We start from the raw sequence: 23,554 nt of genomic DNA, 5'->3' as shown, positions 1-23,554 counted from the left end.
TCAACACTCATTTTAGATAGGAAAGTAAAGAAGAAAAAACCCGAAGCAGGGGCGGTCTTACACCAAAAGTGAAAACGAATGGATGAGTAAACTGAAAGATAAAAATCGAAGCTTTATGTTGTAGCGTTATTCACGAATATCGTATCATTGAGTTAAAAAAAATACAAGAACGTCCACATTGGCTCGTTGTTATATTGCAACCTGGCATATGTTACCGGCCGCTTTTAATTACTAACGACGTATCCGAAGCTATGTTAAAATATATGTGTTGTTTTGTGTTACAAAAACGGATATTTACTCGACAGTTTTCTATAATTCTGTGCGTTTAGCGGTAAATGTTGCCCAGTTGCAAACACGCTTCGCTGAGTGTCGACAAATAAGCGGCGGTGATTGGCTCACATGATGCGGAAACATCATAGCAACGAGAATTCATTGAGAAAAAATATTGTTCAAATCGATGCACACTAATATGAAAATAGTGGGGATAGAATCCCGTTTGATTTAGCAGTTTGAATTAAAAAATTTGCTATATGGTATTTTAAATAACAATTTTAAAGAAAAGTGAGAGTAAATTATTAACGTCATTAGTCCAAGGGTTCCATAACATCCCCAGTTGAGCAAACTGCAACATCGATCAAGGACATTGTTAAATCGGGATAATTATGCAAAACAGTGACAATATTGTTTTCAGGATTATTTTTTCACAACATACAACATACCGGACCTGTAAAACCCGCCCAAGAGGTCAGATTAAATCATTTGTGGTGTTTGAGAGTTGACCATTAACTTGTACAGATTGCAAACAGCCCTTAGTTGCAAGCGGCAGCTGCTGCTACATCGATCCTGAAGCAAAGTTCACCGGCAGGCACCGTCTGCTGATCTCCTCTCTGAATTCTTTTTTCAAATATATTTATATAAATACCTTCTTTCTTTTTTTTTTTTTTTTTTTACATCATGGGTAAAGCAAATTATGGCTACTATAGGAGCACTATATTTTTGGCCATGTTTGTTGGCTACACACTTTACTACTTCAACAGAAAAACATTCTCTTTTGTGATGCCTTCACTGATGCAGGAAATTGAACTGGACAAGGATGATCTGGGTATGCTTGATCATGTCACATTTGATTTATTCCTTTTATTTTGAACTACGACTACATCATGTTATGTTCATGTATTGCAACTTTGTGTTGTTTGTGTATTCTGCTTGCTCAGGCATGATAACCAGCAGTCAGTCTTTGGCCTACGCTATCAGTAAGTTCATCAGTGGAGTCCTTTCAGACCAGATCAGTGCCCGCTGGCTTTTCTCCATTGGATTGTTTTTGGTGGGAGGCATCAATGTGGTCTTTTCCTGGTCATCCACTGTGGCCGTATTCTCTGCCCTGTGGTTCCTCAACGGCTTGGGCCAGGGCTTCGGCTGGCCTCCCTGTGGCAGGGTGCTGCGCAAGGTAGCATAGCAACATTATACATTATTGGCACATTATTAGCACATGCTTTTATATCTCCATCTTTTGCATTGACCATTCACAACATACCCTGGCGGTACGCATGCACGGTTTAATAAGATCCAAGAGTAAAAGAGCTCTTAAAGATAATACTCAATCATATCAAGTATTGACTAGGTTGTGTGTAAATTTTGATTGCATTATTTAGTTTACAAGGAAGAGTAAAATTATCAGAAACCGCTCTGATGTGTACAGCATTATGGAGCATTTCTAAATGCAACTACAATATAAAAGTTTTCCTTTTTGTGTATGCATTTTAACCATTTAAGTCTCAAAAACCCCAGTTAAATTGGTGAATTAAAATTAATCCTCCAACAACATTATTCTGAAAGCTGCTTCGTCTGCATCTTTTCGATTGGCTCTAATTAGATCGGGCCCTATAATCTCTGAATCATTAAATGAAATTGATGTTTGTGCATTTTTTTCCAATTTGTTGTACTAGGTAATTGTGGTCAATCTAAACCCTGAAAAGTAACTATTTCCCTAGCAACTGCAGTAAGTGGAAGAAGGAATACAACGAAAGCCATATTCTCAAAGTAGAAACAGGACAGGGCAGCCAACAGCAGCATGGGAAGAAAGGCAGAAAAATGACTTCATTTGAGTCCATCACAGGAATGACATTGACTGCATTTCATCTTTCCTCTTAGTGGTTCGAGCCCTCTCAGTTCGGAACATGGTGGTCAATCCTGTCATGCAGCATGAATCTGGCTGGCAGCTTGGGCCCGATTATCGCCTCAGTGCTGACCCAGAGCTACAGCTGGAGGACCATCCTGTGCATGTCTGGAATGATCTGTGTCGTACTCTCTTTCGTTTGCCTGTTGGTCATCAAAAATGAACCCAAGGACGTAGGGTTACCTAATGTTGAAGTGGCAGACAAGAAGAGCAAAGGGGGTGAGTTTACTGACTCGTTCACACTGCCATTACACGACTTCGAATGACCGGGAGTTAGTACACACAAAAGAAGACACAAAATGTTTTTTTTTTAAAGAAAGCTACGTACTCCCTTGTGAAACCTTGTTTTCATGTCTGTGCATTGAGTGGCATTTTGACGGTGGTCGAAACGGCAGCATTTTGGGCAACTTTCCAGGAAGTATTGGTTGAACTCGGTTGTGGAGCCCTTAATTTATTCATGACTTTTTTCACACTGCATGTGCCTCTTGTGACTAAAGGTTGACTCTTCTGCAGACTTTGTACCCTGCATATACCTCGGGTCCTCACATTCCCCTCATATGAAGGGAATTAGATTCGTCTTCTTGATTCATTTTCTATACCACTTGTCCCCACAGTTGCAGGTGTGCTGGAATTTATCCCAGCAGTCATCGGGCAGTAGGCGGGGGACACCCTAAACTGGTTGCCAACCAATTGCAGGGCACACAGAGACAAACAACCATTCGCACTCTCACCTAGGGGCAATTTGGAGTGCTCAATCGGCCTACCAAGCATGTTTTTGGGATGTGGGAGGAAAATGGAGTGCCTGGAGAAAACCCACGCAGGCACGGGGAGAACATGCAAACTCCACACAGGGAGGGCCGGAGGTGGAATCGAACCCTCCTAACTTTGAGACGGACATGTCAACCAGTGTGACACTGGGCCGCCACTAATTTGATTCAATGTATATTATACCTTGCTTGCATTAATTTCCGTCTAATCCACCCTTTGTCTCCTTCAGAGTCTTCTAGCAATGAGAGCACCCTGTCTGAGTTCCTGCTCTCACCTTACCTGTGGCTCGTTTCCCTGACCTATCTGGTGGTTTTTGGGGTGAAGACAGCCTGCACCGACTGGGGACAGCTGTTTCTCATTCAGGACAAAGGACAGTCTACGCTAATGGGTATGCAATATTGATGATAAGTGACATTCTACGTTATATAGGGACACTAGCATTGAAGACCAAATGGATAGGTTATGTAAGTACGGCATTTTCACCGTCCATGTGTTGTTTGTGTTGATTCCCTGCTTTCTTCTTCATAGGTAGCTCATACACGAGTGCGCTGGAGTTGGGAGGCCTTATAGGCAGCCTGGCAGCAGGTTATTTCTCTGACAAAGCTGTGGCCAAAGTGAGTTAGCAAGCCACATAGCCCAAACAATTTTGAATTTCTGTCCCATTATTTGTTTGATTTTGTACACAAAGAGCAAATGGTTATTTTCTAATTGGTTGCCTAAATCCTTCAGCCCTCCTCCTGTACCAGTTTACATAACTGCACCGAATGTACGAAATGTATTCGGTTTGCCATTTAAAGTGACGCAAATATTTGATTGTTTTGCATCAGATTAAAACTGACCCATATATTCATTTTCTATAATTTGGCACCAGCTCAGGGGTAACCTTAAAGAGGAAAAGTGCTATGGAATGTGAATTTGATGGTTCATTACAGTAGTATGTTGCTTTTGCAATCCACATTGCTGAGATATTGCAAACATTGCTGCTGGTTTGAGGTGTTAGTCTTCTATATGAGTGTAGGCACAGGCACAATTTTTTTTTTTTCTCTCAAACCTGCCACGTTTACCGTAAACTCACCTTCTGGACTGAATCTCCCTTCTCCTTACAGCAAGGCATAAAAACGTACGGCAATCCTCGCCATTGTGTCCTGATCCTTATGATGGCAGGAATGTTTGTGTCCATGTACCTGTTTAGAGTCACAGTCACTCCAGACAGCCCGAAGGTAATTGACGACACATCAGATATTGTGTGAAATTATGAGCGTAATTGGCTGGAATTCATGTCTCTTTGCATTTGAAGGTGTGGATACTCTTTTTGGGTGCTGTTTTTGGTTTCTCCTCCTACGGGCCGACAGCCTTGTTTGGTGTGATCGCCAATGAGAGCGCTCCGTCCAACTACTGTGGGACATCACATGCTATTGTGGCCCTCATGGCTAACAGTAAGTTTAGCACTATTGTATTTACATACTGTTAGGCTGTCATTTTTTTATATAATGACCCTTATTCATTGCAGTCAATACAGATACTGTATAACTAAATAGGACACAGCAGATTTGCACAAATACAAACGTAATTTTCACAAAACTTAGTAGCGAAATAGTTCATGAAGGAGCACCCTATTTTAGATCAACAATTTTATATCAATCTGTTATGGTCTTTATTTGGCTAAATTGTATATTTTACTTTACAATTACAGTTACAATTACAATTACAGTCAATATAGTACCATTTGAACCATCCAACACTGAATTAGAATGGCACTGCCTGACTGTTCTTTATCTTCTATTAACCAGAAGTCACCTGCTAGCTAACAAACAAACCCATTTAAGCTAAACATTTTTATTCATCATTCAGCATCTGTTCTCCTTTGCGGCTTTAGTTAGATTTGATTTTATGACTGCTAGAACAACTTATCTAAATGTGCACAAAGCATCGTACATGCTGAATTTGTTAACTCTCCACAACTAAACTTGAATGTTTCGGTTTGAAATGCTTTTGATAAGAAACAACCGGTAAGCAACGATTATTTCTTCCTTAGTCGGTGGCTTCCTCTCTGGGCTTCCATTCAGCACCATTGCCAAACATTATGGCTGGGATACGGCCTTCTGGGTTGCAGAGATTTTCTGCGGCATCACAGCTGTCTGCTTCTTCCTGCTGCGTAACATCCGCTCTAAGATGGGTCACGTATCTAAGAAATCAGACTAAGACGTGCTAATTTCCCTCAAAGAGATAAATATGAAGCCTTCGTTGTATTACCCTGTTTTTTTAAACACATTTTTATACTCGCCGTGTTATTTTCAGCATGCAAAATGAAGATGGGGATGAAGCTGGGACATGCTTTTATCCAAAAACTGCTACACTCTCAATTTAACTATACATCTTAACTTAAACTTTGGAGTTCCTACCAGAGAGGAGTTGACTCAAGCAGCTAATTATTTTAATAACAGAAACTAGTCTTAATAGTTTCAACCTTTTATAAAATAAAAAATCAAGACTTAAATAAATAATTGTGGCCTTCAGTGTTATGAAATACCTTGTAAACAAACTTAACAGTTGAAATATTGAGTTTAATAAAATTTACCAAAAAAATGTATGTACAGTGGAGTCATTGTATCCTTAATTGGACACATCAAACAACCACAATTTATAAACCAACAAAAAACTAATGTTTGATTATTTTCTGCTTCATGATCCAGCTCCAAAGTTACCAGCCTTCTCTGCAACCTCCAGTGCACTTTTTAAGTTCTGATCAAATAGTTCACACCTGGAAACACAAAATTGAAACACTGAACATTAACACTCAACGCGTACAAACATTTTTCCAGGTTGTATTGCCGCAAAAAGGTTAAAGATGGCCAAGTGTACCTGATAGGCATTTCCAGCGAGTAAAATGGATTCTTTAGTGCAAAGTCTGCATAAATCTCATATATTTTTCTTAAAAGAGCATCAATGCCGGCTTGTCGCGGGTCCGCCAGCACTATGAATTTTATTCCTGAGAGGATACAGAAGTTCAGTTTTAAACAGAAGGTAATCTGACAGTTTTTTTTAACTGGTAGGATAACAGATTCATGCGCCACCTGTAAGAGTCTGGAAACAATGGAGTTTGAACACGTCCGTTTCCAGCATCTCAATCCCTGAACTTCCAACCTCTGGAGACAGCTGTGATCCAATCGCAAACAACCTGGCAAAAATTTGGAAACGTTAACGTGTGAGTTAATAATGAATGTTGCCAATCATAATGAATGAGCGTGATTTACGAATGGAACATAGAGGCCAGCATAAGTTTCTCATTGGAGCTGAGTCGAGCCCTTCCAAATCGAATTGACACCGGATAGTTGGACGGATCTTTTAAGTATTCCAGAATGTCCTTCCCATCTGCTGTACTCTTTCCCATCACATCAATCCCATTAATGGAGAGAACTGCATGGCCCACTGGGAGCGGAAAGAAATGGAATTAGACCAAATGGACAGACGACAAATCAACAATGTTTTGTGTCTGGGTGTAATGGCATAAGTTTGAGCTTTTCCATATTTATTAGTAACATAATGCACTGTATTTTACGGCATTATTCAGTGAACTATAACAGTGGCATATCGCTGATTCCGTAATTTAGATTCAAATTCAAACCCACGTTTACTAAAATACATTGGACTGTATGGGCTAACTGAATGCTAATGGCATTACCTTTGATTCCGTCCCTTTGCCCAAACGACACGACCACTTTTTCGTCGTGATGCTTAAGGACCAAATCTAAAGGGTAACTAAACGTCTTTTCGGCCTCCGCTCTTGGCACATAGTTGTCATATTGATAAATTAAACCTCCAGCCTTGTTGACTACATACACACTGAAGATCACCATTTTTGCGGCGTCTGACAGCAGTGGTCACGTGACGGTAAAACGTCCGGGTGGTTATTTTTTAACTTATTTAATTTATTTTACGTTTTATTTTTCACCATGGTTTATCTTTAGTATGATGATTATTAGAAAACGTGGCTCTTGTGCTGAGAATTATTGGTCTTCAGTATTGGGAAAACCGGGATCACAAAAATAACTCAAATTCCCATAATCCCTTCCTCCACTTCCGCATATACGGGTTGCCAAAGAGCGTTTCGCACGGGCCCACTTCCTTTCGCTCCGACATCTTGACGAGGAAACATGGTGAGGACGGCTAGCAACCACTTTTGCGAGTTAACGTGAACAAAATCACACGCATCTATGCCTTCCGCTGACAAATGAACAGTCGGAATATACTGCGAAAACAGTGTTATTAATGTCTTTTTAGTAAAACGAAAGCAAACGTTCTAAGAAAGTTAGCACACGCTACTTAGCTTACATGCTAATACTGCCACGCTTTCGTAGTGCTCGTTAGCGAGGTAGCCTAGCAATGCAATTGCCCCAATGATGAATCCTGTACTCGTAATTGTCATGACCATAAATTGAACTATTAGTTGATGAAAATTTAAACCTTTCGCTTACTGTATGTTTTTGAGTGTTTTCATGCTCTTGGGGATACCAACAAGGCCTTTCCATGCCGGTCATGTGCTAAATTCTGCGTTCGCCTCAATCAGCAACTTAATGCCACATTGTCAATTTCACGCTGTATTTTAAGTGATTTCTTTAAACCAAACAAGTTTGTGTTTTGCATAATTAATCACATGACATTATCGCATATAACAAACCTGACAAATGTTGATGTGATGGGTCTAACTGATCTTCCTCCCTTTTCAGCCTCCCAAGACTGATAAGAAAAAGGACACTGGAAAGTCCAAGAAGGACAAGGACCCAGTTAACAAGTCTGGAGGCAAAGCCAAGAAAAAGGTATTGACTCATTGTGAAGTTATGTTTTATTGTTTATTCTGCCAAGACCTAATATGTTTGGTGTGTTTGAGCAGAAGTGGTCCAAAGGAAAAGTGAGGGACAAGCTGAACAACCTGATCCTCTTCGACAAGGCCACCTACGAAAAGCTGTACAAAGAAGTTCCCAACTACAAGCTTATCACACCTGCCGTTGTGTCAGAGAGGCTGAAGATCCGTGGCTCCTTGGCCAGGAACGCCCTGCAGGAACTGCTTGCTAAAGGTGAATTTACCACGTGATTATTATTATTAATTTTAATATCAGCTGAAAAATTGAAACGCCAAAGGAGCAGCAATGAACATTTAAAACGGTAGTAACTCAAAATGTGATTAAGATGTCTATTAAGATGTGCTGGTCAGCCTACAATTTAAAATTTTACAAGAAAAATTCCCATTCCTAATTTATTATTTTGTACAAATTGCATCATTGTTGAAACTGGTATTTCTCAAATGTAACTAAAACTTGTTAAAAAGTGTAAGCTTTTTTTTTTAATCATAGGCGTACAAGTAAAGACTGAAATGAGGTTTAGTGATGGGAACTGATGTCACAGATGGCATTTTTACAAAATTTGTGTGGCGTGAAATCTAACTTAACCTAAGTTGTGGAGGAACTCGAAATTTAGGAACTTTCAACTAGGACTGTTCCACAGTAGGACGTCTTTAGAATGTGTATGCTTGTTACACCATGGGGGATCTAGCGCTTCCAAGTTTTTTTGTTTACAAATTGAATGTGCACCCCCCTCAGTGCTGAGAACAGTGTAGGTACGATTAGATTGTTACATTCCGTTTTTATCGTAGTCATTAAAACTAAAAATTGGATTCAAGGTAATGACCACCGTCTCATTTTCCACAAAATTGTAGCGAAATGTCAAATTTTTACAAGAGCACTTTATTGGCTGTGTCCGACTACTTAAACTTTGCCGCAGTACTTTTGCACTCCCATTTGCTCAGGATACATTTGTAGGTGACAGTTGAAATCGATGCTCACATGCTCTATATACTTGAAACATCTAAATGAAGCTTAAGAGTTTAAATGCGTGTGTGCGCCGTGTTGTTACAGGCATGATCAAGCTCGTGTCTAAGCACAGAGCCCAGCTCATCTACACGCGTAACACCAAGGGCGGAGATGAGGAGGCAGCTGCTGAGAAAGCATAATCAGGTGACATCTATAAAAAGGATGCCCAAATGTTTTCATTCTAGAGCTTCCTCTCACCTGTCATTGTTCTCTTTTTCAGGTTCTCTCGTTTCCTTTGATGTGCTCTTTGTAATGGAAGTTAAATAAAATGTAAAGACAAAGCTTTGACTCTTTTATTTGGATGGATGGTAAATCACACTTAATACTGCAAACAAGAACATTTCGTGGCTGTTAGAATTCTCTCGTGGTCATGCGCCAAGGAAGCATTCTGATCTTCCCACATCCAGGGACATCCAGTGGTCTTGTTTTTGTTCATGTTGGATCATTTCTAACTGGGTGCCTCTTTGGAGTTCCATTCTCTGCTGTTATCCTTTTAAAGCCACAGGCAGTGAAACACTAAGATATTGATAAGCTGTATCACTAAATGAGAAAAAAAGGTTTTCATTATATAGAAGCACAAAGCCTTTGTTGATATCTCACTTATTATCAATATTTTATCTATTATTTTTTATTTATATTTTTAATATAATTTATTTTAAGTATATTTTATTTTTATATTAAGTAAATCTTCATTTGACAAACATGAGCTTGCAGGTGAGGAGTTGCTATCGCAACAGTTAAAACTCTTCTCGTTAGAAATGCCAGAGTAGACTCATGATGGTTTTTAAGGTCAAATAATGATTGCTTTAATAGCATGGTACTAATTTTGATAATAAAGATTAACAAATTGAAAGACAAGATAAAGACCATGTTTTGTTACAAAAAAGTAGCATTTTTGCATTTTTATACACAACTGCTGTTTAAAATACTTGCGAAGCATCTTATTGAGAAAGCCATGATGAACACAAGTGTATGAATGAAAATGGATATAAAGATTAAATACGGCCACAAAAGTTTATGTCTGAGTGCTAATCTGTCACATACCACACATACAGTCAGACCTCAATTAATAGCAATTATGATGCATGCCTGTCCAACTGTTATTTTGCAAGGACATAGCAAGTCTGAGATTTTAAGGAGATGAACATTTGCTAAAAATTTAATTTGTGGCCAGCTACTACACTAATAATAATAAAGAAAATTTGGGGATGGGGAAAATATCTGATCTATTTGGAATTTTACATTAGAACATTTGATTTAAAAACCTGTTGCCCACAAGCAGCATGTTGGTGACTCCAGCTGCAGATTTGACAAGATGATGCCAAAGCACTACTTTCCCATTAGATTTGACTAAATGAACAGTCTAATGACATTTTTAACATTTTATTATGTGCAAACCGATCTGTGACAGAAAACACGATTGGGGGACTCATGACAACAGTGAAAAAAATGTGTAACATATGTGGACTGACCACATCCCTCGCTTCCTCATTCCATCTCTCTCTCTCTCTCGCTCTCTCTCTCTCCCTCTCTCTCTCGTTCTCTCGCTCTCTCGGTCTCGCTCTCTCTCTCGCTCTCTCATATACGTATTCCAGTGCAAAGCAGAGTGAGATGAAGAGTAGCTCCGCGGGGCAGCGGGAGCGCCGTCTGGTGTCAGGCGCGGCGCATAAGTGGATTTATGGACCGCAGTTGTTGAGCGGCTGTCAGACGTGTGTGAGGAGCTCCACCGCTGCTCCACTGACGAGCTTCATTTAAACACCGAAACCTCGCGAACCTCGCCACAAACGCGGTGAGTACTCTTGTTGTTTTCCCTTCCCAAACTCATGCGTGTCACTAAAGTCTCTCGTGTGACATTTGACCTCTTTTTTTGACACCTCCACGCCTCATGCTGACCTCTGATGGCACAGTTAACAGTGTTACCATACAAGGGCAGCAATACTAAAATAACTTGAACAAACACAATGTCAGTGTGACTTATATTTTCACTTGATTATTTAATGTGCCCATGAGCTAAACCACTCAAGTGTGTGTGTGTATGTGTTCTGTGGTGCCTTTTCTAAAATATACTTACAATACTGCACAGAGTCCTCTATTTATAGAAGGTAAGCCAGCAGTGAAAGACGGGAAGTCCACTTCATGAGCGGATAGTTTTTACCAAATACTTTCAAGACTTTTTCATTCATTATTGGTTCCAGTTAAAGAATACAGTCATAACGTTGGGTCTAGGCTTTGCAGCATTTCACATTATGTGGTAAATTTACAATTGCAATTTTACAAAAGACTACAAAAAAAAAAAAGCTGTATTGTTACAGGAATAAAGTAATAGACCTCAAATAATTTCAATAAAATACAGTTACGGAGTTGGTCCAAATGTTAATTGATCAAATAGGAGGTTTTACTCCTAGTAAAAAGTAAGACACTGAAACACAATGTACAGTTTGAATACCAACAATGTGTTTAAATGAAGAAAAATAAAACACTTTTCTTAAGTAACTATTCCAATTAAAATGAGAAAAAAATGCACATATGTAAAAAAAAAAAAACTCGCCGTAAAACAAAACGAAGAAGAAAATGACATAACTTCCCGTTCACAGTCGTGAATTGCATTTGCCGTTCACCTACTGAACGGATCTGTGAGTGAATGAGTCAGAGAGTGAGTGATTTGCATTTCCAGTTCATCGCGAGAACGGATCAGTGAGGGAACAAATCCTGACTTTCCCGTTCGCAAACGTTCAGTCAGTGAACGTGTTGCGTCTCCTGGCGTGGCCATATATATATGGCGTGGATATATTATTTATTTATTTATTTATTTATTTATTTATTTATTTATTTATATTTTCTTTAAATAAACATTTATGTTAAAACCTGTCTGGTGTTTTATTCCTTGTTTTTATATTCGCCAATTGAAACATAAAAATCTGACATTTGGTTAACTGCTTTATATGACAATATGTGTTTTACGTAGAAAAAAAAGAATGAATAAATAAATAAGAAAGTGTAGCGAACGATTCGGTGAACGATTATTTTGAACAAATCTTTTGAGAGAACCGATTCTAAAGAGTCAGTTCACTTTGAAGTGGAATGCACATCACTAGTACAAAACAATGCAGACTGCCAAGGGCTGCTAGGTTGAGATAGCCGACTGGTTAGTGACATGGGCTCTTACTCGTTGATAGAACTTGGTTCGATCCCTGGTGTAAGCATATACCTGACTGTGCTTTTTATATCTTTTGAGTGAACCGACTCTAAAGATTCAGATCAACAAAAATGATTGGAATGCACATCACTAGTACAAAAGAGTGCAGATGGCCTAAGTTTGCTAGGTCGTAATACCCGACTAGTTAGTAAGACGGGCTCTTACTCGATAAGCACTTGATACGATCCCAGGTGTGAATATATACCAGAATGTGTTTTGAGATCTCTTTCAACCTTTTATTCAAAAGCATTTGGTATAATAACACCATCAACAACAATCCAACAAATACGAAATTAAAACATCAATGTCGGCATAATGTGTGTTGGCTGCCATAGCAGCAACGCTGTCTGTCACTCACTCGTGAATCTTCGCGAACTAACCTGAAAATGGCAGTGTACCTAATAGAGTGTCCGAATGACGTCACAGATCAAACAGCCAATCAGAAAGTGCGGGTGTGGCACTATACACTTAAACCAGGGGTGTCGACCTCCTGTCCTCGAGGGGCCACGTTCCAATATGTTTTACAGGTTACCCTCGTTAAACACACCTGCGTGAAAAGATTTTGGTCGTTTTCACGTTCTGCAGGAGCTAAAAGTTTTCACGCAGGTGCACTTAACGAGGGAATCACAGGGACACTCCATTAGGTACACCGCCATTTTCAAGTGTGCCTAATAACAGGCCACTTTATTAGGGAAATATCATGGTCAAAGGTCACAGGTGTCAAGCTCTAGTCCTTGGGGCCGCATTCCAACATGTTTTCCAAGATTCCCTCGTTAAGTGCACCTGCGTGAAAAGTTTTAGCTCCTGCAGAACATGAAAATGAACAAAATCTTTTCACGCAGGTGTGTTTAACGAGGGTAACCTGGAAAACATATTGGAACGCGGCCCCTCAAGGACTGGAGGTCGACACCCCTGGTTTAAGTGAAAAGTGCCACACCCGCCCTCACCCCCACTTTCTGATTGGCTGTTTGATCTGTGACGTCGTTCGGACACTCTATTAGGTACACCGCCATTTTCAGGTTCGGTCGCAAAGATTCACGAGTGAGTGACAGACAGCGTTGCTGCTATGCCGACATTGATGTTTTAGTTTTGTATTTGTTGAATTGTAGTTGATGGTGTTATTACACCAAATGTGTTTGAGTAAAAGGTTGAAAAAGATCTCAAAGCACATTTAGGTATACGTTCACACCTGGGACCGAACCAAGTTCTTATCGAGCAAGAGGCCGTGTCACTAACCAGTTGGATATTTCAACTTGGTAGCCTTTGGCCGTCTGCACTGTTTTGTACTAGTGATATGCATTCCAGTCCATGGTGAACTGAACCTTTAGAATCGATTCACTCAAAAGATCTGAAAGCACAGTCAGGAAAATGCTTACACCTGGGATCGAACTAAGTTCTCACGGAGTAAGAGCTCATGTCACTATCCAGTCAGCTATTTTGACCTGTCAGACCATTGCTGTTTGCACTCTTTTGTACTAGTGATGTGTATTCCACTTCTCAAGCGAACTGAATCTAGAATCGGTTCACTCAAAAGATTTGTTCAAAAGAATCGTTCACCGAATCGTTCGGTAAACTTTCTTATTTATTTATTTATTTATTTATTTTTACCTCGTGTAGTGTACCTATTGAAGTGTCCATCAGGTGTACCTAATCACAGGCCACTTCATTAGGGAAAAAGCTTAAGTGAAAGTGAAAAGTGCCACACCCGCCCTCACCCCCACCTCCTGATTGGCTGTTTGATCCGTGACGTCATTCTGACACTCCATTAGGTACACCGCCATTTTCACGTGTACCTAATCACAGGCCACTTCATTAGGGAAAAATCATGGTCAAAGCTTAACTGAAAGTGAAAAGTGCCACACCCGCCCTCACCCCCACTTTCTGATTGGCTGTTTGATCTGTGACGTCATTCGGACACTTTATTAGGTACACCGCCATTTTCAGGTGTACCTAATACCAGGCCACTTCATTAGGGAAAAATCAGGGTCAAAGCTTTACGGAAAGTGAAAAGTGCCACACCGGCCTTCACCCCTACTTTCTGCTTGGCTGTTTGATCTGTGACGTCTTTCGGACACTCTATTAGGTACACCGCCATTTTCAGGTGTACCTAATCACAGACCACTTCATAAGGGAAAAATCAGTGTTAAATGTTTATTCAAAAAAAATAAATAAATAAATAAATAATAATATATCCACGCCATGTTTATTTAAAAAAATAAAATAATATATCCACGCCATATATATATCAAAGTCAAAGCCAAAGTCTGCTTTATTGTCAATTTCTTCACATGCCAAGACACACAAAGAGATCAAAATTACGTTCCCACTATCCCATGGTGACAAGACATAGTTCACAATGTACATACAAGTAAGCAAGTAAAACAAGAAACTAAAACAAGAAGGCACAAGCAATGATTAAATAAGAGTGATGAATAAATAATAAATAAACAAATAACACAATAAATAAGTACAGGACGCTGCGCAGAAGAGGGAAGAATGGCCACGCCAGTAGACGCAACACGTTCACTGACTGATCCGGTGATGCACGGGAAGGCAGTTCACCCATTAACTCGTTCGCGAAGGGGAAAGTCAGGATTCGTTCCCTCACTGATCCGTTCTCGCGATGAACTGGTAATGCAAATCGCTCACTCGATCACTGACTCGTTCACTCACAGATCCGTTCAGTAGGCGAACGGGAAATGCAATTCACGACTCGTTCGTTAATAGGAAGTTACGTCATTTTCTTCTTCGTTTTGTTTTATGGCGAGGTGGCACCAGCTTCAATGCGTATTACCGACATCTACTGGTTGAAGTCATATGAACTGAAAAAAGAACCAATCACTTTAGGAAGTGATTCATTCGCTCTCGTTCACTGAAAGAAATTCGTTCTTTTGAACGAACTGTTCACTTACGAGCCAACACTCGTCACAGCATTCCCGACAGCAGGGGCTACTCGGCAAGTGTTTTTATTTGGTTGCTAAGGAAAAGTTCCGAGCTTGTGCGAGGAAGAAGCTGGACTGAGTCTTCCTTCATTAAGATCATAATGAACGACTCCATTAGGACTGATGGACGCGTTTACGTGGACCTGATTGTCGCGTCATTAACTTGGAGCACAATTACGTCTCTACTTTGTTTTCCACTTTGGATGTGCTAATGAAGAAACAGCACTCAACATAGAAGGCAACATTGAACACAACATTAGGCCCCGGCAAATGGGCTCCAAAGACATGCGTTTGAATAAGTCTATTTTTCCATGTAAGATATATTCCCGTCTTTTCACATCTTTATTTTAAAACTCTTTTTCCGCCTCACCTTTATTATCATAACTTTGCAACTTTTTTTGTGCAATTTTGACTTTTATACCCCTAGTCAATTAATCAATCAATCATACAACTTATGCATGTGTATGACTTAATATTATACTATACTATGTACTAATACTATTACAAGAAATCAATCTTAATGACACCCCAAAATTTTTAATATTGCAAGAATTTGGGGGTAATTATAACCATATTCATACAATAATGATACGTTATCCTAAAGTCCCATATTAATTTTCTTTACTTTTTATTTATTTTGCTTCCAAAGGTGTAATATAACAGCTCCATTCTTACAATTACACATGTTATTTTAACTTCATTCATTCATAATTTTTCCTTGTAATGTTTGTAATATTATGACTTTTTCTCTGTCAATTATTGAAACTTTTTGGATGATTTTTCTCTGTCAAAGGGATCATATTACTATTTTATTACTATTTTATTTCATTTTCATGCTATTGTGACTTTATTCTCATAATAGTTCATCTTCCTGGCTGATTATGATGCTTGCCATTTTTGCTTTGTTTTGTGGTTGATTTATCTTCAGTTTATGGCTTCTGTCTCTACTGTACAGTCTCCTTGTGCTTCCCAACACAGATTAATGGTTAAAAAAAAATCACAACATCATTGGTGCAGTCCTTAGCTCCAATAGGTTTGAGTCGAAGGCAAATGTGTCCCCGAGGCTGCTTGTTGTCACAGTGTGCAATGCTGACAGTGTACTGACTGGAGGCCGGGCTGTGTTGACGCATCTGGACCTCCATCTGCCTTCGCATCAGCTTGTTGTGTGCGCTTTGCTTGATATGGCACTCAGGAGCCCGCCTCTGCTCTCTCATAAAGTGCATTTTACTTTGCTTTTTAGTGTGAAACTGCTGGAAAAGCTGTCAAGCTTTCCATTGGCACTATGAGTCAGATATGCACTGGGTGTGTCTGAGCACACTAATGCGATTCAGAATGCTCAGATTTCTTTCGTTTCCTTTTCCCTTTGAAAATGTGGGTTTACTGACTTACCACTTTTCAATTTGATATGTAGCTAGCTCATACGCATGCCTCTTTTATGAACAATTTAATGGAATCCACTACATATTAAGTATAGTTGTAAATGTTTCCTTTTTTTTGTTTTTATTGTAAAAATTCTTGCTTTATGGTCATTTCGCATTTCAGTTTTCTCCCTTCATTTGGATTTTTTTCAATAAGATTTTTTGGGTCAAAAAACTTATATTGTATTGTATTGTATTGTATTGTATTGTATTGTATTGTATTGTATTGTATTGTATTGTATTGTATTGTATTGTATTGTATTATATTATGCCAATTATTTTTTTAAACAAGTAGTTGGTGAATGCATGTGTTGTAAATGTGCTCCATGTACTGCAATGTAGTACAGTACATGAATACAGTACAGTGTTTCTCTTGTGTTATTATCCTGTTCAAGCGAGTATCCTGATGACATTGTTGTGGTCAGCAGCTTGCAGATGGTGGGTGAGCAGTATGAGAGCAGCACAGAGGGCAGTGGCGTGCCCAGGCCCGTGCCCGAGCACATCTACAAGGTCGGCATCTATGGCTGGCGGAAGCGCTGCCTCTACCTGTTTGTGCTGCTGCTTATTATCATCCTGGTGGTCAACCTGGCCCTCACCATTTGGATCTTCAGGGTCATGTGGTTCAACTCGGTACGTGCCGCTCGCGTTTAAGCCCTTTAAGTCCTAACCATGGTCCCGATGAAATACTTTTGCATTAGGCAGGACTTAGGCATTAAAATAGTGAAATGGTGAGTTTTAAGCCAATAATGGATGATAGATTCCCTCAAAAAATATATGAATGTGTGAAGTCAACAGGAGCAAATCGCAAATATGTAGAGGAACACTGTACAATGTAAATTAAATCAGTCATAACCTCAGTGTGCTTGCAGTTTGGCACCAATGGATTCATCTATTTCCAGATTTATTTTTCAAAATTATTTTTCAAAATATGATCATTTTTGAATTTTTAGAGCCAACCTGTTTTTATTTTGCTGCAAGCGCTTAGTGGTGGTACGGTATATCCTTGCTGAGCTGTCAATTATAAAGTGCCGTATTTGTGATCTGCCTCCATGTCCTGCGTGACCTCAGGAAGGAATGGGCCTCCTGCAAGTCCACTCGGAAGGCGTGAAGTTGGACGAGGGCGAATCCGAGTTTCTCTTGCCCCTCTACGCAGAGGAGATCCACTCCAGAGAAGTATGTGAACTTTCTCTGCTCTCTTTTCCCTCCCTGCTAATTAAGCCATCCAGCAAGGTTGTCATTATTCCCTCTGTGTTTAACTCCCCCACCCCCCACATGCACCCTACATGATTGTTGGAAAGTGTGAGTCCTTGCTTTCTGCAAAACTGTCTTTTCCGAGCGCTCCGAGGCAGTTTGGATAGAGCCCAATCTCCTGAAGTCTCCCGCCGCGCGCGTGCTCCTGCAGTGAGCTTCCGATGAACCTCAAGGATGTTTGCGGTGGAAACGTGGTTTACGGCCTGCCTGCGAGCAGCACATGGGAACACTTTGCTGCAGTTGTTTACATGTTATGGGTTTTCTTGCTCATGGAAGCATTTTTCGAGACATTAGTTATGCGTTTGACATTTAGATTCAGTGAGTGCTCTCACTTTTTATTGCTTTTGCATGTTATACATTTCAGGCTCCATCTGGGTCTGACAGCTTTTTAGCACAGGACACAAGTCAAATTTCATTTGCATCCTATTCAAGTTGTGTGCATAGTAACAGTACTTGGCACCTCAGCATGGGCCAAACATGCGATCCATCCATCTGTTTTCTGTAGCGCTTGTCCTTTGACTTTGGGTGGCAGATGGGCTACAACCCTGGATTGGTTGCCAGCCAGTCAATAGGCTTATACAGAAAAACAACTCATCACATTCATAAAAATGTAGGGTCTTCCAACAATCTAACTTGAAATTCTGTAATGGTAGGATGCCTGAGTGTCATTATGGTCATCCACTAAGCAAAGTACACAACAAAAAACAAATACTACATGGTGAGTCGATATGTATTCAGTTGCCCAATACTACCATAATAACAATATATAACATGGATTGTATATTGGATCGGCTACATTTTGCTTGTATCAAGGACAATAGGTTCAATGTCATTGCCAAGACAGGTTGGCAATGAGGACACATGTGGTAGTGCTAGCCAATTAAAAAGCTGTACTTACATAGTGACACTATTAAAATGCATTGCAGACAAAAGTTAAATGAAAATTTAACTTGCATAACTATTTGACAAAGAAATAATTCAAAAAGATTACATGCAAATGTATTGTACTTAAAATTTAAATACAGTTGAACTGTATTTAACAAATGCACTACGCTAGATTAAAAAAAAATTGACTTTAATGTTATGGCCAATTTGAGCATTAAACTCTGTAATTCTTTCATGTGCAACTAGGAAGCCAAAGTAACCACCAGTGGTTATTGTATCACACTTTATGGGATTTGTGTTGCACATTTACAGAATATCTATTTTTCCGTAATAGTTAGGATGCCTACTTCCTTTCATTCCAGGACTCTCCACTCCTTATACACTCGGATACAGAAAAGGTTTACCTCAATGCCCGCAATGAAAACGGTGACGTCACAGGGAGGATGTCTGTGGGTAAGAAGCTGAGAGAGTGAACGCACCCATAATAAACTCAACTCAACTTTTATTCATTCTTACACATTCATAATAAACAATCAACTCAACTTTTATTCATTCTTACACATTCATAATAAACAATCACTTTTAACAAGCAGCACTCATTAGACAATGAGCTGTATTGGTATTTGTTTGTCTGACCAAAACACAAAATACTGGGCTCTCAATAAGTGTTGAATTTATATTTACTTTGGAGTACTTAAATGTATGGACAATAATACCATGGCACAATGATCAAATACTTGTTCTTGTATTTTCTGTATTGGTTCACATACACTAATGAAATGAGCTTGAATTGTCATAAATGCTGCCGCAGGTCCAAAACAAACTGAAGGAGATACACCAAACATGCTCATCAGCTCCCCTAGCGACAACATGCTGTTCTCTGCAGATGGCAACCAGGCTGTGAATGGACCAGATAAACTGCGGATCACAGGTACAAAAAAGCATCCCATAAACAAATTGAATTTTACATATATGAATAAATGATGTAATGGAAAAGGGCAGACAAATTAAGGCAATTTTGGAGCAACAGTGTTTTGAAACACACATCACAGCACATTGTCATGATGTCATTATCATTCATTTTTCTTCTTTTTCCACTGTGCGTATTGATGCCGCTGTGGGTCTGTGACCTCACACTGGGGTTGTTTGATTAATGTTGAGAGGGTTGTCAGTCGGTAGCTGCATTACGCCTGGGGTCACTTTACTGCACACGGCACAGTAGCCCAGAAAAAGCTTGTGCACCCCGAGGAAATACATTTAGCTTCACATTGTGATTCTTTCATTGACTCTGCTGTCGCCCTTCATTTGTCTCCTGCTCCAATCTGCTTGATCGCTTGAGTCAAGCTGAGTGGAGGTCATCTCCACTCCTCTTCTCACATGGCTGCAGGCCTGACAAGTCAACTCACTTTGAATAATATAGTCTTGCAAAATATTCGAACATCTGGTTTCTAATTTACATAAACTAATTTTGAGAAAGTGAATTTATGTTCACTCATCAAAAAGAACATTATGACATCAGTGTGTAGCTCCCTGAGCTCTTCCACTTTTTTCAAGCCGTGTTTTTTTAACGGTTATTGGCCACCATTGTTCTTGCTCGTCCGTCAAAGCAAAAGAACAGTCAAAACCATAAGAGTTGTGCTTTTTAGCACTGAGCATTATTCCAATTGTTCTCAGACACTCACATATACTGCAATTTGGACCATGGGGTATTGAAGCTACTTGACACTGTGAGAAAAAAATTATTGATGGACAGCATTAGTGAAAATATTTACTAAACCAAAACATTGGAATTGGAAAATGTGAAAATCTGTGCTGTGTTCTGGAATCATCTGTCATGTGTTATTTATTAACTCTTAGGGCCTGAAGGAGCACTGTTCCAACATTCAGTGGAGGTTCCCCTTCTCAAGTCAGAGCTCTTCAAAGACCTGAGGTGAGTGCTCCTGCCATATCGTTGTCATCCTGTCAGTTTACCAGCCAATCCCACCATGACTGATGGACGCTGCTCTTCCAAGATAATGGAATGTTTTTCTGTTCATTCTCAGGTTGGAATCTCCCACTCGTTCACTCACAATGGACGCTCCAAAGGGAGTTCATTTAAAAGCCTTGGCTGGGAACATTGAAGTGGCTTCCAATATGGACGTTATCCTGCAATCCAGCGTGGGACTGGTAAGGACAACACGCTTCTGTCACTATCATGTCAACTGTCAACATGTACAGTGGGAGGTTGGAAACAGTGGTGTTTTTCTTTTTTTATACCAGGACCACTGGTCTCTTGTATCTGGGCAGAATTCAACTGCCCCAATAAAAGAAATGTCATGTCCCACTAGTATGTAGCAAATTAGGGGACATAGATTACCAATGTGCACCTGAAAAAAAATAGTCTTTCATCATTATTATTTAATACACAAGACAATTTAAAAATGTCATGCATGCATTTTCACGGGCCATATAAACTAATGTGTCGGGCCAGATTTGGCCCCCTGGCCTTGAGTGTGACGTCTTGTGCTACACCACTTCCCTTTAAGCCAAATTCAATCGTTACTCTCTTGACTGGAATCATAAATGTTCATTATTGCTGTCCTCCTCTGCTCTCCAGTTGGTGCTGGACGCCGAGACAGTGCGCATGACCAATCTGCCCCAGAGTCAAGGAGGAGTTTCTGGAAATGCCGAGGGTCTTTTTGAGGTGTGCGTGTGTCCCAGTGGAAAGCTCTTCCTGTCCAAGGCTGGCGTCACCTCCACTTGCAGTGATAACCAGGAGTGCTAAGATGTGTATGTTTTGTTTTTTTCCTGCAGGCTACAAGCACAAATGTTTCTTTCTTTTTATAACATTTTAATCTTGTGTGGATCACAGTGCTCAGAGTCTGACCAGCAGGGGGCGTTGTGCTTGCAGGAAGACGTCCTCGCACACGCGCACACGGGTGCACACGCACACACACACGCACACACACACACGCACACACGCACACAAAGTATCACACAAGTATCATGGCTGGGCAAATGAGGAGCTGCTTTACAGCTTACATCCTATGCAATATAATATCTTGTGGTGCAATACAAAGTAGCACATGTAAAGGCCTTGGAGTGGTGTGAGAAAAAAAAACAGGATATAGGCTTGTATCATATTAGTTGTGATTGCTTGGATTTTGATGCGATAACCTTTGTGTTTTGGTTTGATAATAAGCATGTTTACTTGATAGTGGAAAAATGAGGGGAAATGATGATGTACTGGCTTCATTAGGCATATCTGCTCAATCTAATATGGTTCAATATAATACGTGTACTAAAAGAGTTGCCTTGTAAATGATATATTACATAGCTTTGATTTATATTTCACATTTGCATTGATTTGACATTATTATTTAAAATTTTATTAAAACAAAAAAGGATCAAAACAAGAGCTCTAAGCAACATAGTTGTCTACCACTGAAAAATACAACCGCAGTAATATATATATGTATATATATAGCGATAATAAATATATATATTAACCATATATTATATATTAATATATCATAGTAACCTCTGGCATTATTATCTTTCTAAAAAATTAATTTTTGATACAGCATGCATTTTGGACCTGATTAGACTTGTAAGTGTACCTAATATTGCCCTTGGCTTTATAAATATAACATCTGTTTCAGGTGCTAGGTAACAAATATTTTAAATTGGTTACAGGGTGGATATTTTGATAAAATATTTACATCTAGTTGGAATTGTGTTCTTCTACTGTCAAGAAAAAAATAAAGTTTATTGTTGGATTTAATTTTGAACAGAAGACAATGAAAAATATACAACAATAAAGTTGTTTGTGTTGTAAGATGTCTTCATTTTTTTCTTTCTGTAATGACAGAAATTTCGTATGTGTGCACATATTTGTAAGACAGTAATATATTATGTATATTACGTGTTTTATTATTATTTTATTATTGTATGATTAAGTGTTTTATGTATTTTAACCAAATGGTTAATAGTTTTATATACTACATGACCAAATGTATGAAATTATTTCCACATTTATTTTGCTCTCTGTTGCCCTCGCGTGGACATTTCTATGAGCGAAAATGTACAGTCCCTTAAACCTACTGCATTTGTCTGTGGCTTTCATTATGAACAATCATACGATTCCACTCAAAACATATTAATCATTATTAGCTCCATAGCAACCAATAATTATTAATTTCTTAAGGAAAAGCCCTTTGTAGTGCATCAAACCGCATTTGTTAACCTCAGTGGCAGAGGACGCCGAATGTCTTATAAGACAACATAAAGCAGCTATTTAAAATTGATATAAGACGTGATCATGACGCCTCTGATCCACCTACTGGTGAAAGAAGATTTTGAGTCTGGTCATTTTTTAATAATAATAATTAAAAAAAAGCCTTACTATACATGTTCAGTTTTTCAAATAAAAAAGCTTTACTATACATTGTCATATTTTTAAGTAAAAAAAAAGCCTTACCATACATGGTCATTTTTTAGTTTAAAAAAAACAACTTACTGTAATGGTCTTTTTTTTCAATAAAAAAACATTTTCTATACATGGTAATTTTTTTAATTAAAAAAAGCCTTACTATACATGGTAATTTATTTAATATATAAAAAAGCCTAAAAAGTCTTACTATACATGGTCATCTTTTTCTAATAAAAAAAAGGCTTACTATACATGGTAAAAAAAATAAAAAAATAAGCCTTACTCCTTATGGTCATTTTTAATAAAATAAAGCCTTACTATAAATGGTGTTTTTTCTTAATTAAAGCAGTCATCGGGCAGTAGGCGGGAGACACCCTGAATCGGTTGCCACCCAATCGCAGGGCACACAGAGATGAACAACCATTTGCACTCGCACTCACACCTAGGGGCAATTTGGAATGCTCAATCAGCCTACCAAGCATGTTTTTGGGATGTGGGAGGAAACCGGAGTGCTCAGAGATAATTCACGCGGGCACAGGGAGAACATGCAAACTCCACACAGGGAGGGCCAGAGGTGGAATTGAACCCGCACCCTCCTAACTGTGAGGCAGACATGCTAACCAGTGTGACACTGCACCAC

The 23,554-nt window shown here is 39.2% G+C and overlaps 4 protein-coding genes across 5 annotated transcripts; 3 read left to right on the top strand and 1 right to left on the bottom strand.

The window, feature by feature from the left end:
• The first annotated feature begins 35 nt into the window (after window positions 1-35).
• On the top strand, window positions 36-5,534 carry slc37a4a (solute carrier family 37 member 4a). Its single transcript, XM_088381165.1, has 8 exons — window positions 36-1,102; window positions 1,215-1,447; window positions 2,152-2,395; window positions 3,174-3,332; window positions 3,473-3,558; window positions 4,051-4,164; window positions 4,242-4,380; window positions 4,980-5,534. The coding sequence occupies exons 1-8, from the start codon at window positions 955-957 to the stop codon at window positions 5,144-5,146; spliced, it is 1,290 nt and encodes a 429-aa protein (XP_088237291.1). The 5' UTR covers window positions 36-954; the 3' UTR covers window positions 5,147-5,534.
• Window positions 5,488-6,906, bottom strand: trappc4 (trafficking protein particle complex subunit 4). Its single transcript, XM_088381166.1, has 5 exons — window positions 6,627-6,906; window positions 6,199-6,373; window positions 6,019-6,122; window positions 5,807-5,933; window positions 5,488-5,705 (listed from the first exon to the last, which is right to left on the bottom strand). Exons 1-5 carry the CDS (start codon window positions 6,799-6,801, stop codon window positions 5,627-5,629), a joined length of 660 nt encoding a protein of 219 aa, XP_088237292.1. The 5' UTR covers window positions 6,802-6,906; the 3' UTR covers window positions 5,488-5,626.
• Window positions 6,907-6,975: 69 nt separating this feature from the next.
• Window positions 6,976-9,092, top strand: rps25 (ribosomal protein S25). Its single transcript, XM_088381167.1, has 5 exons — window positions 6,976-7,101; window positions 7,672-7,761; window positions 7,836-8,019; window positions 8,857-8,955; window positions 9,032-9,092. Exons 1-4 carry the CDS (start codon window positions 7,099-7,101, stop codon window positions 8,949-8,951), a joined length of 372 nt encoding a protein of 123 aa, XP_088237293.1. The 5' UTR covers window positions 6,976-7,098; the 3' UTR covers window positions 8,952-8,955; window positions 9,032-9,092.
• A 1,301-nt stretch (window positions 9,093-10,393) lies between these two features.
• Window positions 10,394-22,320, top strand: sgcg (sarcoglycan, gamma). Of its 2 annotated transcripts, none has more exons than XM_088381911.1 (8): window positions 10,394-10,600; window positions 16,793-16,997; window positions 17,436-17,540; window positions 18,866-18,956; window positions 19,315-19,434; window positions 20,361-20,433; window positions 20,546-20,669; window positions 21,100-22,320. In XM_088381911.1, the coding sequence occupies exons 2-8, from the start codon at window positions 16,803-16,805 to the stop codon at window positions 21,265-21,267; spliced, it is 876 nt and encodes a 291-aa protein (XP_088238037.1). In that variant the 5' UTR covers window positions 10,394-10,600; window positions 16,793-16,802; the 3' UTR covers window positions 21,268-22,320. The 2 variants fall into 2 exon arrangements, with proteins under 2 accessions (XP_088238037.1, XP_088238036.1); XM_088381910.1 differs by having other exon boundaries at window positions 10,395-10,600; window positions 16,796-16,997.
• Window positions 22,321-23,554: the final 1,234 nt, after the last annotated feature.

The sequence above is a fragment of the Syngnathus floridae genome, chromosome 7, assembly GCF_059516105.1.
Source record: "Syngnathus floridae isolate MCC-2025c chromosome 7, RoL_Sflo_1.0, whole genome shotgun sequence".
Lineage (NCBI taxonomy): Eukaryota > Metazoa > Chordata > Actinopteri > Syngnathiformes > Syngnathidae > Syngnathus > Syngnathus floridae.
Note: the sequence above shows the minus strand (reverse complement) of the source record. Positions and strands in the feature narration are given on the sequence as shown.

What these genes read in the sequence shown, in the direction of transcription:
- slc37a4a (XM_088381165.1), top strand. Translation starts at nt 955, where the DNA reads ATGGGTAAAGCAAATTATGGCTACTATAGGAGCACTATATTTTTGGCC. An exon ending in AGACAAGAAGAGCAAAGGGG is followed by an intron (nt 2,396 to 3,173) that starts GTGAGTTTACTG and finishes TGTCTCCTTCAG; the next exon opens with AGTCTTCTAGCAATGAGAGC. An exon ending in AGGACAGTCTACGCTAATGG is followed by an intron (nt 3,333 to 3,472) that starts GTATGCAATATT and finishes TCTTCTTCATAG; the next exon opens with GTAGCTCATACACGAGTGCG.
- trappc4 (XM_088381166.1), bottom strand. Translation starts at nt 6,801, where the DNA reads ATGGTGATCTTCAGTGTGTATGTAGTCAACAAGGCTGGAGGTTTAATT. An exon ending in GCAAAGGGACGGAATCAAAG is followed by an intron (nt 6,374 to 6,626) that starts GTAATGCCATTA and finishes TTCCGCTCCCAG; the next exon opens with TGGGCCATGCAGTTCTCTCC. An exon ending in CTGGCCTCTATGTTCCATTC is followed by an intron (nt 6,123 to 6,198) that starts GTAAATCACGCT and finishes AATTTTTGCCAG; the next exon opens with GTTGTTTGCGATTGGATCAC.
- rps25 (XM_088381167.1), top strand. An exon ending in GAGGCAAAGCCAAGAAAAAG is followed by an intron (nt 7,762 to 7,835) that starts GTATTGACTCAT and finishes GTGTTTGAGCAG; the next exon opens with AAGTGGTCCAAAGGAAAAGT. An exon ending in GCAGGAACTGCTTGCTAAAG is followed by an intron (nt 8,020 to 8,856) that starts GTGAATTTACCA and finishes GTGTTGTTACAG; the next exon opens with GCATGATCAAGCTCGTGTCT.
- sgcg (XM_088381911.1), top strand. Translation starts at nt 16,803, where the DNA reads ATGGTGGGTGAGCAGTATGAGAGCAGCACAGAGGGCAGTGGCGTGCCC. An exon ending in GGGTCATGTGGTTCAACTCG is followed by an intron (nt 16,998 to 17,435) that starts GTACGTGCCGCT and finishes GCGTGACCTCAG; the next exon opens with GAAGGAATGGGCCTCCTGCA. An exon ending in CACAGGGAGGATGTCTGTGG is followed by an intron (nt 18,957 to 19,314) that starts GTAAGAAGCTGA and finishes ATGCTGCCGCAG; the next exon opens with GTCCAAAACAAACTGAAGGA.